The following is a 17,526-nucleotide window of genomic DNA, read 5'->3' as shown; positions in this document are numbered from 1 at the left end:
CATTTCCTACAAAATTTACCTGTTCCACTAAAGTTGTACCACCAATAGCAATAGGGCAATTAGATGAAGCATCTCTTCCCCCACACCCTGTGTAACCCATCACTGCTGCCAGTCTAGGAGAAGTTAGAGTGTCTAACTTCTTACTCAAGGACTCAACCTAGGACGCCAATGATGAGACCGCATCAATCTCATGAAGTCCAGCTACCTTCTTCTTGTCTCATGTGTTCCACTGATAACTATTCATAGCCATTTCTTTAATGAGCTGTCGGCCTTCTTTGGGAGTCTTACTGCCAAGGTATCTTCTGCTGCAGCATCAAGTAATTGCTTCGTGCTTGAGTTTAAACCATTGTAGAAAGTATCGATAATCATTCAATCAGGGAACCCATGCTAAGGACATTTCCCCAGGAGATCCTTGAACCTATCCCATATATCAAAAAGAGACTGCAATTCCGTTTGCACAAAAGAGGATATTTCATTCCTAAGCTTTGCAGATTTTAAAGGAAGGAAATATTGGGCAAGGAAAGCTTCTACCATCTTCTAACAAGTAGTGATCGATACTCTAAGTAATGAATGTAACCGTTTGCTTTGCTTTCCCTTTTAAGGAAAATGGGAAGGCCCTCAACTTGATAACATCATTTGTGACTCCATTAATCTTAAGCATGTCACACACTTCCAAGAAATTCTCGATATGGCTGTTCGGATCCTCATCGACCAAACCATTAAACTGTGCGGACTGCTGTAACATCTGGATAAAGCCTGGCTTGAGCTCAAAACTCTGAGGTATAATCGGTGGCTGCACAATACTAGACTACGTGCCAAGAACTGTGGGTCTTATATAATCTAATAGTGTCCTCTATTGCTTATGCTGTTTTCCCATATTATCAGACCCTTCAACTTCTACCTCAGCTTGATTTGTCTATTCTTATATAGATTCCTTTCCCAATTTGTGAGTTCTTCTTCTAATTTCCTAATCACCTTCAACCACTGTCGAAGGGTTGCCTCAGGTCATAACCTGGAGCCGCAATCAAAGAAAGAAAGAAAATCAAATCAGAACGATGGAAAAATAAGAAAGTGTGAAATAGAACAAGTGATGAATAGCTAAAATAGCAAAGTGCAAATGCTTCCAAAATGCCTAATCCCCAACAACGGCGCCAAAAAATTGGCACACCCCTTGCGTGTGTTTACAGTAAGTGCACGGGTCGTTGAAGTAATAAAATATTCCGGTGAGTGGGTAGTCGAATCCACAGGGAATAGTTGCTCAGAAACATAAGTATTGCTACTTAACTATAGTGAAAACCAAGTTGTGATGTTGATTCAAAGTGTTAGTGCAAATAAAAGTAAAGAGCAAAGAGAACAAGCAAGAATAGGAAAGAGAGGTAATTGATAGTAAATTGGGGTACTCAAACAATGCTCACTCTTGGACTATTGTTTCAAGTGCAAGACTAATATTATGCCTCCTATTTAAAGTTTAATGAGTTGTGGCAATCCAAAGACATAAGGTCAACCGTGATTAGCCCCCTACATTATGCCTCGGCAGAAACGAATACTCTCAACACCTTATACTGTGTGGGACTGCTTGAAGCTCTAGGGATTCCAAGTGATAAACCATATTCCCTAGTATAGATCTAACATTTTGGTCAAGGCGAAAGACCGCTAGTCACGATTAAGCCCCAGCACTAAGGATTACTTCAGTACTTCACTCTATTGCTCGCGTAACTACGCCTCAGTGAAGTTTGTCTCTTGGCACTTCACTCTGTCGCGACCACAAAGAACTGTTGGAACGTGGAGGTAGGATCAATTACTAACAAGATCCCCTTGCGTATATCCCGCAAGTGCACGGGTTTGTCGAAGTAATAATCCCGGGTGAGCGGATATCGAATCCACAGGGAATAGGGAATAAAAATCAATGATGATAAGTGTGACAATGATTCAATTCTCAACAATAAAAACAACAAGTAAGAGAGCAAAAGTAAAGAAAGGGGGTAAGGCAATCGATAAAGATGGGGTACTCGGATAATGCTCCGCCTAGGATAATTGTTTCAAGTGCAAGAACCCTCTATTATGCTTCCTAATCAATGCAATGGTGAGTCGTGGAAATCCTTAATTACATAGTACCAAATCTAAGGTCAACTATGCCTAACTCTATACATGTCCCGGAGGAGAGATTAGATAACCTCTCAACCTCATACTCGTATAGAGTTGCAATGAGCTCTAGGGATTCCAAGTGATAAATCTCTTCCCTAATTATAGACCTAACCCTTTGGTCCGGATGGAAGGTCCCCTAACTCACGATTAAGCCCTAGATACTAAGATCACCTCAACGCTTCACTCACGTGACGCTGCAACTAAGCTCCCAGCTGAAGTTCATCCCTTAGACCATTCACTCTATTATGGCCGCAAAGAACTCGAGGAACGGAGATAGAATCTATCACGTCGAAGGGGAAAGGGGACGCTCCTGTACCTCTCGACTCACCCTCTCAACCCTCTCCAAACTAGTTGTGTCTAACGCTCGTGGTGTGTCACTCACTCACAAGATTACCAACGAGAAATCTCAACCCTAGTGTCACTCTAGGGGAAATGTTCATACAAACAGGCATTCAAGGTTGGAACTCACAATCAACATCATTTTATTAAAAGCATAATAAAGAGATTCAAAGAAACGAATACATCCTAGGGTTCACAAATACCCAAGTACCCACTAAGGGTTTAGCTCTCCATGGAGCTACGTACAATCAAAGAAATAGAATATAGAAGCAATAAATCCATAAAGAAACCCCCTCGATAGTCGTGTCGATGGTCTTGTGGAAAGTCCTTTACTCGTTGTCCAAGGATTCCCTCGTCCGGTATAGGATACGCCTCGACGGAAGCTCCCCTACCAACATTCTTCCTCAGGAATGACGATGTCGGAGCCGTAGAACCTCTCTAAAACCTTGGCCAATATCCCTCAAAACCATAGTCGAAGCCCTCTCTCAAGTTGGGGAAAAGATCGAGAAAAGAATACAAAAATCGGGGCTGATTCGGCTTTAAATAGGGCTGGAATCGGGCGACTACACGGGCGTGGATGCTTCACGCCGTCGCGTAATTTCCACACGCGTGGATAATTTCCACACGCTGCGTGGATTCTCCGAACTCGCTTTTCTCACGGCCAGTGAGCAAGGTCTGCTATAGTACTTGCTACCGTGTTGCTACATTTCTCCGCTACAGTATCCGGCCTGAATAGCTTCCCGAATCCATACTTTCATCGGAGTAACGCAAACGGGCACACGTTCACGTCGTGGATCACTTGCTTCTTCAATGATAGGCACGTTGGTGGAGCTCTTGTTCTATGTGCATAAGTCGGAATGCCCGAGAGTGATCGCCTTTGTGCTCCCTCCAAATGGATGTGCCAAACCTCGAATACGAGGAGGTTGGCACACACTCTAGCATCTCACATCGACCCTATGTCTCACGCGTTTGAACCTTAGCAAGATTTCCTACAAAATTGGTGCATTGTAATCCACATTGGCTTCTTTCTTTCATACTTAGCCTCACAACCCTACCTGCACGAAAGTAACATAAAAACACACATATTAGTGTAAAAACCTGAGAAAAGTAATGCTCAACATAAGGAATGAACGCTTCGCATTCATATCGCACAAGCACTTATCAATTACGTTGGAAGGGAAAGGGGACGTTTCACTAGCTCTCGACTCCCCCTCCCAACCCTCTTCAATCTCGTTAAGTCTAACCTTAATGAAGTTGTCACCCCTTCAAAAGGTTACCTAGAGAGATTCTCAACCCTAGTGTCACTCTAAGGAAAAATCAAATCAACAAGCACACGAGATTGAAACTCAATTAAAACATCAATTAAAGGAAACATAATAAGAGTCAATGAAACAAAATCATCCTAAGGTTTACAAGTGCAAGCACCCACTAGGGGTTTAGCTCTCCAAGGAGCAATACGAAATCAACAATGAAATCGAAAGTAAATGTAAACAGTTACAAGCTGTGAATAGTAACTGCTATAGTGATTTTGCCGAGTTAACTCTTTTCATCGAGGCCGCATGAATATGTTCACATCAATGCGGTAGATCATGTCACGTCTTCAATGAAACCACATTGATGAAGCTCTTGACAATGTTGCACAAGTCGGAACATGTGAGTGTGACTGCCTTTGTGCCCCTCTACTTTGTGTATTCAGTTGAGCACAATGAAGCCAATTACACCTTCAAACATGTGTTTTTTCTTTATATATATATATATATATATATTAAAATAACAGTTACATCAGAATAATTTAATAAAACCACTAAAAGATGTTGGGCGGCTGGCTTTTACTGATGATGCTCGCCACCAAGAAATGTCCAAGCTTTGGAAATGTGCAAGCTTTGGATCCCGCGCCCTCGTGAAGGTAGATGTTGTGGTGAATAGGAGGCGAGCGTAGTGGTGACGATGGCAACGTCTTCGTGACCGGGAGATGCTAGATCTTGGATGACGGTGATAAACTTATCAACGGCGAGAGAAAAAACAATCAATGACAAGGACTGATGACGGTTTGTTGCGGGATCACGATGGCGGGCGAGCACTGACGACGGCAACCGGAAGAAAACAAGCAAATGTCGACATCGGCAATAAAGGACCAGACTAACATCAACGTTACAAACCGGACTAAAATTCTGCAATGATTCGGGCAAAGATCCAGTGAGACAAAACTCGTCGGAGAGTTATCAAATCACGTCGAGGGCCTACAAATTTCCTGCAAAAAGGAATTGAAGAAATGACGTTGGCATCATAGACCGGACTGAACAAGATTTCGACAAGATCGGCTGCCCGGCAACTGATACCATGATAGAATATATAAAGGTATGAGCAAATGGAGTGTGAGTATCATTAGAATAAACTAGCCCATATATATACAATAAGAGTATATACAAGTATGTATACTCAAGGGTATATCTGTATAAAATATGCACACAATGTATATACTCTAACAATATTGTTTAAAAATGCCCCTATTTTTAATTATTGTTATTATTATTATTACTTTTTTACGGCACTATACTTGTTTTCTAGAAAATGATTGCGTTACCAAAACCATAACAAAGCATGTTACCCGAAAGAATAAAGAAAATACTAGAAATTAATTCAATTATTTAAGATACGTGCCGATTGAGCTGGACACCCATCATAAGACCCTCCGAATCGGTGGATTCCACATGTTCACAAATCTCTCTTGTTATGAGAATAGTACTCCACTTGAGAGCGCGCCAACTCGCAAGGCCCTCGTGGAACCCGCCATTAACGACGTTTACAAGCTATGAAGCCCTTCTAAAATCTCTCACTCAGCCTTCTATTGCACTCCCACCCCTCCAACAACTCCATGCTCTCATAATCACTAATGGCCTCTCTTTCAAATCAGTGCTGTCATGCAAACTCATCTCGTCCTACTTGTCAATCTCTGGTCTTCAGTGTGCCCGTAAGGTGTTCGACTTTTTGCCTAAGAGAACCACCCATGCTTACAATCACATATTGAGTGCCTATGTTGATGAAGAACATTATAGTGCTGTCTTCAAGTTGTATTTGCAGATGTTATCTGCTGGTGAAGTGTTGCCAGATGTTGTTACTTTTAGTATACTGCTCAAGGCATGTGTTGCAGTGAATTTTTTGAGTTGTGGTAAGCTTGTTCATGCTCATGTTTTGGTCTCTGGATTGGAATCTGATTTGCGGTTGGGTACAGATATTTTGTCTGTGTACTCTAAATGTGGAAGTTTAGATTTTGCGGTCAAGCAGTTTGGGTTGATGCCTTGGAGAGATGCATATGTTTGGACCGCTATGGTGGATGGATATTTGCGATCGGGTTGTGTTGCTGAGGCTCTTGATATGTTTGGCAAGATGAGAGAGTTGGGTATGGCAGATAGTGTAGTTACCTGGAATGCTTTGATGTCCGGGCTTGCTCGTGAGGGGCTCATCTGTGACTCGTTGTTTCAATTGTATCAAATGCAAGAAGCTAGTTTAAGGCCTGACAAAGTGAGCCTGTGTACAATTCTGCCAATGTTTGGCCAGGCTGCTGTTTTGAAACCAGGGCAAGAAGCTCATGCTTATGTGATTAGGAATGGTATGGAGTTGGATTTGTTAATTATTAGCGCTCTTGTGGACATGTATGCAAAATGTGGGAAATTGGTGCTAGCTAGATGCATCTTTGAGAAGGCGGTTGTAAAAGATGCAGGTTTGTGGAATGCAATGATGGCTGGATATGGAATGCATGGATATTCTGATGAAGCCTTAAGTCTTTTCCATCGGATGAGGGTTTCAGATGTAAGACCTAATGAGATTACTTTAACTTGTATCCTTTCGGCCTGTAGCCATGGCGGGTTGGTAACTGAGGGCAGATACATTTATGATATTATGATTTCTGAATACAAAATTGTGGCACGTCAGCAGCACTATGTTTGCATGGTTGACATGCTTGGTCGGGCTGGGTACTTGGTAGATGCATTTTTGTTCATTAAGAACTTGCCAGCAGAACCCACAAGAGATATATGGGGAGCTTTTTTAAGTGCTTGTAAAGTCCACTCTAATGCTAAGCTAGCAGAGATTGCCAATGAAAACCTGATGAAATTGAACTCAACTAGTGTCGATGCTGGATATCATGTGGCAATGTCAAATGTTTATGCAGAGAATGGCCGATGGAGTGAAATGGCCCAGTTGAGAACTCAAATGAGAGATGTAGGATTGAAGAAAAGAGTGGCATATAGTTGGGTTGAGGTTGGGAATTCTGTTCATACTTTCAGTATGGCTGATGAGTCGCATGGTCATGCGGATGAGATATATGCGATGGTGATGAGCCTAAATGGCATCATTTCTAAACAGTTCATTTCACATGATGATTCATTCTAGAAGTATCTCTCTACCTTTCAATACGGGTCTGCCTTTCCATTTTGAAGGGGTGAGATACAGTTTGCAGTCTTTGCTTAGCCTCCTGGTAACATATTTTATGGTTAAATGTTTTTATTGTAATTATTTTTCATTATAAATTCGCAAATGCTTTTCAACAAATGCTTCTTGTTTCCTCCTCTAGAACAAAACTTAATTGTTTCCTCCTCTTTAAAAAAGCTTAATGAATCAGGATTCATTGTCAAGCGTAGGACTTTCACTCACTTTTGAATTTCCTCCTCCCCTAGATTGTTGGGGCATAATGTTCAAAACAAAAGATAGTGCCTCTTTTTGAGGATTGTTAACCATCTAGTCTGGGCTTAGGACAAAAAAACCTAAGACTGATGAAAGCTTTAATTTTATTGTAAAAAGAAAAAGAAAATTGCTTTCATACCTTGTCAATGTTTATAATTGCTAGTACACACATCCCGGGATGAAAAAATGGAGTGAACTTTTCATTTTTCTTTGGAGCTTACATGTGTTGCTTCACCCTTCAGGTGTCTTTTTGACTTTTTTTTAGACACCTGTTCCCTTTTACGCCCGAGGTACATTAATCATTCTTCCTATATTATCATGTGACTCTTTGCTTGAGGGCTAGCAAAGGGTTAAGTGTGTGTGAGTTTGATAAGTGCCAAATTCTACATAGATTAGTTGAAAAAGAGCCATCAAGGTAAATCGATGATTACCAGAACTAGGTGAATAGGTCAAAAAGAAATGTGCACAGCTAGTCATATGATCAGAATCACTAAAGTCTACTATGCAAAACTCACCTAGATCTTGTAGACCATTTGCATGAGAGACATAAACACCTAACTGTGCCATTAGCAATGTTGAAGGTGTCGGGTTAGAAAAGAGAAGGCTGCAAAGTTGTTCCAGTTGAGCAGCTGAGAAATTGGCTAAATTTAGAGTTCGCAAACTCCATCGAATTTGTGGGTTGGTCCTGTGATTGCCTCTTGAGGCCATTGGGAGCCCAGTTGTCTGGCTTTCCATGTAATTTCCAGCAAGCATCCTTCGGGTGAAAAGGTTTGTGGTAGTTGTCATGCTTGGGAATTGAACGATTGGAATTTGAAGATCGAGCAGCAAGGGTTGTTGTCTTGTAGCAAGAGGAGTGTCACTGAGCATGACATGGCATCTATGTGCCTCCCTTTGACCTTAGCAAAAACCTCATCAATAGGTGGAAAAGGACGGAGACTAAGGATTCAACCAAGTACCTTGTTTAGTTCCTTATTCGGGCCAGCTAGAAAATTGTAAGTACAGTTTTTGTCTAGCATGTTTTAAAACAAAACAGCATTTTTGGATCTTTCCATGAGCACGCTGTAAAAGGATCAACCTCTTGCCAAAGTTTGCGTAAAAGGGAAACATATTGAGTTATCCCTAAGTTGCCTTGGCGAAGGTTCTTGGCCCGGTTCCGTAACTTGAATAATTGTGAAGAGTTTTCGAGGTCAGAATATGCAAGGACATGGCACCCCATATTTCCTTCGCAGTGGTGTAAAAGAGGTAGGTATCTCCACTACTCTCTTCCATGGAATGAACTAACCATGCCATAACCATAAAATTATTTGAACCCCAATTAGGGTATTCAGTTTTGGTGATAGGTCTGGTAATTGAGCCATCTAAAAAATTCATCTTACCTTTCCCACGAATAAGCATGACAGTCGACCTAGACCGTTGAAGATACAATTTGCCATTAAGTTTGTGGCTCGTTATCTGTAAAGTGGTGCAAGAGGTTTTGGCAATAACAGTGGGATTAATTTTAGGTGTAGAGTCAGAGAGATCAGGGATTGCCTCTCTCCTTGAATCACTGCTTAATCCAGGCATTGTTTCTCCCAACCCTTTACTCACTTACAAGCTTCGATACCATATAAGCAATTAAGAGGTGAGAAATTTGACAAACACTGTTATTTCAGGAGGAAAAGAATACTTCTTCTTGTATTAATTCATAGCAGTAGATAGAGTTTATATAGTCAGTGGATAGGCCAACAGCCTCACAATCTCTTAAAGAATGGGAACTAACTCCTAGAGCACTGATAAGAATAACATATAAGTCAACAAACTTCCTAACAATATACATGGATTTATAACAGTTTATGTCATGTACATTAGTTCTATGCTAGCTCTAGCAGCTTGTTAAGGTTCTGCGGTATCAAGGATTATTTTACTCACTAATTATTGATATTATTTTTTATGTATCACATATGCTTTGAGCCTTTAGCTTGCAAAAAATTGAACTTCCTGTGATGAGTGCTTTGGTTCCTGTCACTAGTGCTTCAAATGAAAAACATCTCATTTAGTTTTTGGGTTGTTTATTCCATTTAGTTGTATTATGCTTTCAACTGCTTGTCTACCATCTGTGAGACTGTGATGCACACATACTAGACTCTTGTTGAAATTTGGAACTGCTTAAGGCTTTTGACCTGTTTTGTTTGTACTCAAGACTTGCTATAAAAGTTCCCTTTTAAATGAAGCAATTATGGAGTGGCTAAGATGATGGTATTGCTCAGATTTATTGTTGTTGTTACAGAAAATATCATGCATGAAAATGCATAAATTTCATTTTTCAAATAGATGCTGTAAACTGTTAACTTTTATGCTCCTTCGATCTCACTGTTTCTAGTTGTCTATTCATTGATTTGTAGTCATTTCCCTCTTTATTTTATTGTTGTGAATGTATATTCTTTTTATGTGTCTTGATCCCCAGGATTATGAGAATGATGCACACAATTGCTGCTCATACATCTAACAACCAAATGACTCCATCTGCTGTTGCTGCCTGCATTGCACCATTGTTATTGCGGCCACTTTTAGCTGGTCAATGTGAGCTGGATGATGACTTTAATGTAAATGGTGATAAATTCTGCTCAGCTACTGGCAGCAGCAAATGCTGCTAACAATGCTCAAGCAATCATTACTATTATCTTGGAAGAGCATGACAACATATTGACCGTAAGTTGTGAACATAAATACTTCATTTGATAGTTCTAAACGCTGTATCAGCTTGGCATAGTATGTGTTTTTTAGTCATGTATTGGTATAATGGTGTTGCGCTTCCACTGGACTAGAAAATTGTGGTAGCAGGTGATCTTTTTAAAAGGGAGTAAAGGGACTAGAGAGATACACTGGCAGGAAATTAGCATAAGGACACAAACGTTCATTTTGGTTCATTCTGTTCAAGGGTTAACTCTTTGGGCTAATCTAATGGAGCAGTTACACCAATTGTTGAAAACTTAACTCATCTGGGCAAATTACCAGGGCTGTGCATGTACTGGATTGGTTTTAGATATTTCATTATTTGGTGTGGTCCTCATAAAATTTCTAAATGCCTTCAAGAAGCTTTAGCACAGATTATATTCATTAGTAGCAACTAACAATGTGCAAATAAAAATATGCCTTAGCATATGCCATATTTTGTTCAACATTCAGCTAGGATTATGTCGACCAACTTAATCCTTTGTCATGATCAGTGTCACTTACCGTATTTTGGCGCCAATTATTCCAAAGAATTTGAGATTCAAAAACTAATCTGGGTTTAACTGCATGAGTTCATGTTACAGCAAATACCTTTGGTTTATTTCTGCCTTTTTTTTTGTTGGGTTCATTGTTTAATCGATAAATGGCTCTCACAATAAACATGATTGTGATCACTTGTAAGAAACAGCGTTCCTTATGTACCAGATGAAGCTTGAGGTGGATCTTAAGAATGGGTTCTTTTGATAACTATTTGTGTTTGTCCTTATGCTTGTACAATACCTTTTTCTGATCAATGTTGCTGCCCAACTGGGCATCTTTGCCTACTTGTAAGAAAAGCTTTCCTTATTTATAAGATGAAGCTTGGGAATTATCTTAAACTTTCATGCTTTTGATAATTGTTCATGTTTAATGTTCATATAATGCCTTTATTTGATGGATATTTCTTCCTAAATGTGCATCTCCGTTATCTTGGTGCATACTGGATACATTTGTCCATTTAAAACTTTTGTATGTGTATCCTTTTGTGAAAGTAGTTTTAACTTATTAGGCTGTAAATGTTTCGGTACGAAACTCGCCATAGATCCTGTGTCTATTTGGATATCAGTGATATGCCAATCCATTCCATCATTGTATTCACCCTTTATTTTACAATTCTTTTGACAAAAATAAAAATAATTGTCTAATTTCTATTGGTGTTCTACTGGTAACGGTTGTAGTAGTAAAGGCTTGCTACTCTCTCCTAGATGTAGTTTATTTTCTTCAAGTCTAAAGGATTTTCTAGGCATTTCATTACACCGTATCATAGGCTTTTCAGAAATATCTAGTGTGGAGGATTTAGATATTTCTATATTCCTAATGAATTCAGTAGGATGAATTTAATTTATTGATTTGAATAACTCTGGTACTGATATAAATTCCTTATCCTCAAAAGATTCACTATGATGTGTATTACTTAGAGCATAACTAACTTCAAAAGAAGTAGGGTAATGTGTAGCATGCATTCTCATCAAATTTTGGTATTTTTAGTCTTGTAGTAGAGTAAAAGCTTTATCAAAGTGCTGGTCAAGTAGACTGAACACTATATTTCGGACATACTGTAAATACAAACTTTTTATAGGCTAGATTGCCTTGCACTATTCCAGTGATTGCATTAGTTGGTTTAATTAGTCTATTATCGAGAATGGCAGCTTCTAATGGACTATCATTGCCTTCTCGAAAGAATGCTTTAAAGATTATTCGGATTGCTCTGACATACAAGTATCCTATGTTATTCTTTTCTTTGATAGGAATTTCTTCTAATTGCTGTGATATATCCCTTCTAGCCATTAAGGGTATAGTCATCTCATTAGATGTAAGTTCAGCGTCCATAGGTATTTCTCCGGTCTTTTTACCGCAATATATTACATGTTTTCTTTTCTTAATTTTGTCTGTAACACTGGTTCTAAAACCGTCTTCATGTTTTAACTTAAATGATTTCTTTGTAATTATTAGAAACCTTTTTCCATCTATCAGGATATCTTGTAGATAGATTCCTTGATTTTCATAAAAAGATTGTATTGCTTCAGGTTGATTAATGGATTGTTTTTCCATAATCAGGTCTAATTCTGGCTTCTGGATGATTCTCCTTTCTCAGTTCCTATCCTTATGGATGAACTACCTTGATGTTCTAAATTCTCCACTTGTTTCATAAGATCGTTTTGCCATAGGATTATAACTTCCCAATATTTGAGATCATCTTTCCAGTATTTCATACTTTTGTAAAGTGTAAAATTCTTAATTTTAGATATGTAATTCCTCATTGTATTTTTGAAATTTTAGAGTTAAATGATCTATCATTTCCTGTAATTCTTCTATATTACAAGCTTGTAATAACTCCCTAAATTTGGTTAAATATCTTGAGTGGGTACCATACAATGGTCATTTTTCATTTTGAATATCGAACTTCAATTTGTATCATTTTGATCACTCAGAAGGGGACTTTGGGAAAATTTGATGATATTTACACCATATTTATTATATTAATACCAATTCATTGCACCCATCTGAATACACTAACATGGCATGCCATTAAAGAAGGCCACATGGCCACTCTTCTTAACTCGGTCTAAAATCATTTATTCATTACCAAAAAAATTAAAAATAAAAAATCAAGTCCAATGTTATTCAAAGTTAATTTTGTGTTTGTAAACAACAACCTCTCCGTTTGGTAGACTAGATATTACTGCCTAGGAGGAAGTAATATTATATCTTGGAACCCTAAGAGAGTACGACTCTCTTGTGCTTGCCCAAGAGGTTTATTATTTGATAACCCATGCACTTGCGGGCAGAAAGTCGTGTATGCGTTTTCTAGCGTGTGTGCGCTCACCATCAGTGTCGCACAAAGATTAGAGCCCACATTAGTTATCTTCTAAGATAGGAGATAACTAAGACAAACTAAAATAGAACAAGTTGAGTAGAGATGAACCCTTGCTAACTAAAACATCACACCAAGCTTATGGGTCAAACTCAAGATGACAAGATTCATGGGTATCATACTTTTGACTCAATAAAGTATAAGATTGGTACATATACATATAGTTTGTGTTAGTGTCGGACAAACATAACAAAACAGAAGAACAATTGTAAACATATTAGTAAAATAAATTTAATAGAATTAAATACAAGAAACTATGAAATAAAATCACGTACATTAACATATTTATGATCGATAGAATCACCACACCCTGCTCACATTTGTGGGAGTGGTTAAATAGTTCTCCTTATGTTATTTTTTGATTTAATTGTGTTGGCTACACATAGTTATGAAATAAGGTACTCATGATCATACAAGTACAAGCAAAAGATAAATAAAAAACTTAGCAAAAAAACTACTTTAAGCAATAAAAATTATGTATACTATCCTCTCCACATGAAGCAAAAAAGAAATCGATCTGCCAATATGTTGGATAATGTTTGGGTCTTTCTCTGTTCCTCTTTTGCTTGATTTTATGAATTTAATTCCTCCATATGAAGCAAAAAAGAAATCGATCTGCCAAAATGTTGGATAATGTTTGGGTCTTTCTCGTGTTCCTCTTTTGCTTGGTTTTATGAATTTAATTTTTGCAGGCTTTAGTATTCCAAACATTATCAATTAGTCGATGCCAAATATCAACTCTTATCCAATATTCATTATACCCTTTGCATTCTATAATATCAATAACACCCAAATTCTTCTTCGCTGACTCATTTCCTCTTCCATTATTTCTTTAAACCGTTCTTTGCATATAGTGCCCCAAATTTTTTTTTTCACAATGTTTGTTTTATCTGTAAGCGCCACAAATTTTGCCTAACAAATAATATATAGGTAAATTAAATGTTATTAACATAACCAAAACAAAACACAATATATAAGTATGATCATTCAAAGTAAATAAGTATGGTCATTCAAAGTAGGAAGCTAGTAAACTATTTATATGAAATAGACGTCTATCATATTTTGGTTTTCTAAAGGCAAGTGTTCCCTTACCAAACAATCTACTCAAGAATTATTTTCTATTTCTCGTAATATGTTGATGAAAACTAAAAAGAAATAAAGATGTTAAGATGGATTTAATGGAGAAAACTTAACAACTTCATAAATAATTTCCCAATCAAAGTACAAGCATTTTTATTCAAGAAGGCAAACGTAGAACTAAGAGTAGAATCAAATTCAAGAAAGAAAATAAGAAAACAAATATGCTTGATAACATTGAAATGATAATAAAAATTCTACTATTTCACCATAGTTGAAAGAATACTGCATTGGTAGAAAAGGTCATCATCAAATAAATAGCTATCTTTAAATGATAAGTAAAACTCTACAATCCCAGTGAAGGTCAATTTGTAGAGATGCTAAGTTTGTAACTGCAAGTTTGAACGAATATGAATAATTGGCATGATAACATGCTATTTCACTAACTGGCACATAAAGTATGTTGAAAACTATGTAAAAAAAATTACATAAACATTGCATACTACATATGTTTAAAAAAAAAAGGAAATTAAAAGCCGATAAGGATTTAAAATTTAGCCCACATATCGTCTTTAGTAACATTAGGTAACTTTTCTAGGTTGGCCATTCATCACTAAAGTTAAAAGATGTATAGACTCTTGTAACTCTTCTGACAATTTTATGGTCAACGAATTTCCTATAACAATATAATAAATTAGTATTGGTTTATATGAGTTAAACTTCGTTTTAGCATGAATAAAATAAGAGAAAATTAAAAAAAAAAAAAAATTATGATTTCATAGATTTGCAAAATAGCCATATAGATTATTATTATTATTTTTAAGGTTTGAGGGTATGTGGTTTTTCCGATTAACAAATAGAGATAAAACTATTAATGATGTTAACTTTTCTATATTTGGTAGGGACAAAATCATCAATTCATGTAAAAATCTGACACGTGGCATAAAAAAATGATTTCCAACTTGATTTTAAGTTTTCTTTTAGAGATTAATGATTTTATGACATACAGGCCGACTTCTAAATAAAATGATGATTTTCTCTTTACTAAATAAGGAAAAGTTAACACTGTTGATGGGTTTTTCTTTTTTTTCTTTTTTTTGTTTTTATTAACTAGAGAACCTATATATCCTCAAAATGAATAAAAAAAAACTTTGTTTTTATTTTGCAAATCTATGATTTATAAAAAAAAATTAACAAGTGCATAGACATGATATCTTGAATAAAATAGTTAGATACTATTTTAGTATAAAAAATTAATACTCTATTTATAAGTGCATAGGTTATTTAAAAATTTTCAATAACTACAAAGTCAATCAATAATATTTATCACAAGCACATTAAAGTTTTTAGCTTAGACGTGATATATTTAATAGAACAATAAAAATCTATTTAATAACAAACTTTAATTCTGACTATACGTGCACAAATATTTTAAACAAGTATTTAGTAACAAAGTCAATCAATAATCTTCATCAGAAGCATATAAATATGTAGTGATCATCTTAATATAACACAGACATGTTCCTAATCATCTTCTTCTTCTTCTAAGACTTCATCTATTTCTTCTATATTATCATGAACAAGCATTCTTTCGTTGTCAATATCTTCTGTATCGACAATATTTTTTGGAGTAGACACTTAAACTTCTTGGAAAACCCCTTCATTTAAATCAAGTACTTCTCCATCACTAATAGAAATGTGAAATCTACTTCTTACCTTGGTTTTAAACACAATCCAGCAATTTTGATGATTTCGTATTGTCAAGAGAAAAGGGTTTTAGTAAACTTGGTTAACACAATGTTTCATTACTAGCAAGTACTAATTTATAGTTAACTTCCACAGCCTATGTTGGAGATCCAAATAACCTACTTTATCTATATCAAACTATTGACAATTAAAAGTATGATTAAATTTCCAATCCCAAAATACTCTAAAACTCGATTATATCTATCAGGACACCATGAAAGTCTTGATCATAATCATTATGACAACTCCATTTCATGCATACCTATAGTGTTGATCGATTATGGTTATATTCATTGGTATGAAACTTGAAACCATTCACAAAAGTTACCTCTGTAGCATATTACCAATAAGATGGAACCAAGAGTGAGTTGAACAATACAAAGACTAGTTGCATAAATATATTCTTGGACCAAAGAGGAATATCAAATTTCAATAATTTAATTTATATAAAAAAGAATGATTAAGGACACAGTTTAAAACTTATATATTGCTTAAACCATAATATAAATGTGTATCTTGTACTTTTTCCATTTCATTATTGGTAATATATGGCGTATCCCTTCTTACTGTATCATCAAATGTCCTAAATCATGTGGTATATGAGTTAAGGTAAGTAGTATTTTTAATACTAAATAGTTGAATATAAAGAAATAAATATTACTTAATTTATGCAACCGGTCCTTCACAATTCATTAGGACATAGATTTCTAGAGCCAAGTTCTCATTTGTTGTCAAATATTGAGTATTAGTTATTTTGGTCCAAGGGGGGTCTAGGTTGTCTGAAAATTAAAAAAAAAAAAATGTCCCATGTGATCCACCTCACCTCCATCATCATTATGTTGCTCTTGACCTGACTGAACCTTGTTGTACATCCTTTTTAAAATACAAAGCACAAAAGAATATAATTTCCTCAATAATATATACTTCACATACACTTCAACACATGCAAGATATTTTCAATTTCCTTTTTAGGTGATGTTGAAACGTAAGAGTCATAACCAAATAAATTTAATTTAGTATACAAGATATTAAACATTTAGCTTGCCAAAATACTAATTGTACAAATTTTATACCTTTCAAATGCATACATCCAACGATAATGAACTAGTCTATCCACTTTAGCCTAATAAAGTAAGTGGATTATTAAATGCTTTATTGAATCGAAAAAGCCATGTAAAAAAATCTTTTTAATTTACAAACTATTTCAATATATTTTTTCCAATAATTTCATATGATCAGTAGTTATTTTAGTGGAGAAAAAAAATATCAAAAGAAATTGGTAAACTTAATAATTGTATCACAAGTTGGAGTAGCCATTAAATCACAAAAAAGTAATCGGAAGCAATCGCTGTATAAACATATGACAATCATGACTTTTCATTGCATAAACCTTTCCCTCTTCTATGTTAAAATATTTCCCTACGTTGGAGACAAAACCATCAGGTAGTTTGAGATTTTTACCTAAGTGAATACCCAATATCGATCCTCAGTTAAAGCATATGTAGCTGCAGGCTTATATTTTTTCCATTCGTATTAACCAAATGTAAAACCGTACATTTACAATACTTTGCTACATCTTAATCAAGCCTTTACATTATCTTTTTTTTTTTTCCTTTAATGCCCATCATGGTATTAAAAATATATTGGCAAACACATTTTTCTTAAAATGCATAACATCCAAATTAGGACAAATCTAATTTGTATTCCAACACAGCAACTCTCAAAAAATACTTTTTTTTTGCTCAATGATGAGTTAACCCATAATCCCTAGATTTCCCTTGATGACATTTTGAACCAAATGTCAGATCTGGAAAGTCATCAATTTCTCTCTTAATGTCTTCACATGATAATCTATCAATAGGAGGATCATAATCAACTCTCTTTTTGAATTTCTCTTTTCATTCGAAAGG

At 36.1% G+C, this 17,526-nt stretch overlaps 1 protein-coding gene and 1 non-coding gene across 4 annotated transcripts; both read left to right on the top strand.

Moving 5' to 3' along the window:
• Positions 1-379: 379 nt before the first annotated feature.
• LOC120266113 lies at positions 380-486 on the top strand. Its single transcript, XR_005537956.1, has one exon. It is a non-coding gene; the product is annotated as a small nucleolar RNA R71 (small nucleolar RNA).
• A 4,576-nt stretch (positions 487-5,062) lies between these two features.
• On the top strand, positions 5,063-12,117 carry LOC120264354 (putative pentatricopeptide repeat-containing protein At3g49142). 3 transcript variants are annotated; one of them, XR_005537408.1, is made up of 3 exons: positions 5,063-6,961; positions 9,611-9,855; positions 11,977-12,117. XR_005537408.1 is itself a non-coding variant. In XM_039272163.1 (2 exons), exon 1 carries the CDS (start codon positions 5,218-5,220, stop codon positions 6,874-6,876), a length of 1,659 nt encoding a protein of 552 aa, XP_039128097.1. In that variant the 5' UTR covers positions 5,063-5,217; the 3' UTR covers positions 6,877-6,925; positions 9,611-10,732. The 3 variants fall into 3 exon arrangements, 1 of the variants encoding a protein (XP_039128097.1); XR_005537407.1 differs by lacking the exon at positions 11,977-12,117 and having other exon boundaries at positions 9,611-10,732; XM_039272163.1 differs by lacking the exon at positions 11,977-12,117 and having other exon boundaries at positions 5,063-6,925; positions 9,611-10,732.
• The last annotated feature ends 5,409 nt before the right edge of the window (positions 12,118-17,526 follow it).

Source organism: Dioscorea cayenensis, chromosome 7 (genome assembly GCF_009730915.1).
Source record: "Dioscorea cayenensis subsp. rotundata cultivar TDr96_F1 chromosome 7, TDr96_F1_v2_PseudoChromosome.rev07_lg8_w22 25.fasta, whole genome shotgun sequence".
Lineage (NCBI taxonomy): Eukaryota > Viridiplantae > Streptophyta > Magnoliopsida > Dioscoreales > Dioscoreaceae > Dioscorea > Dioscorea cayenensis.
The sequence above is the reverse complement of the archived record's forward strand: the minus strand, read 5'-3'. Positions and strand labels throughout refer to the sequence as shown.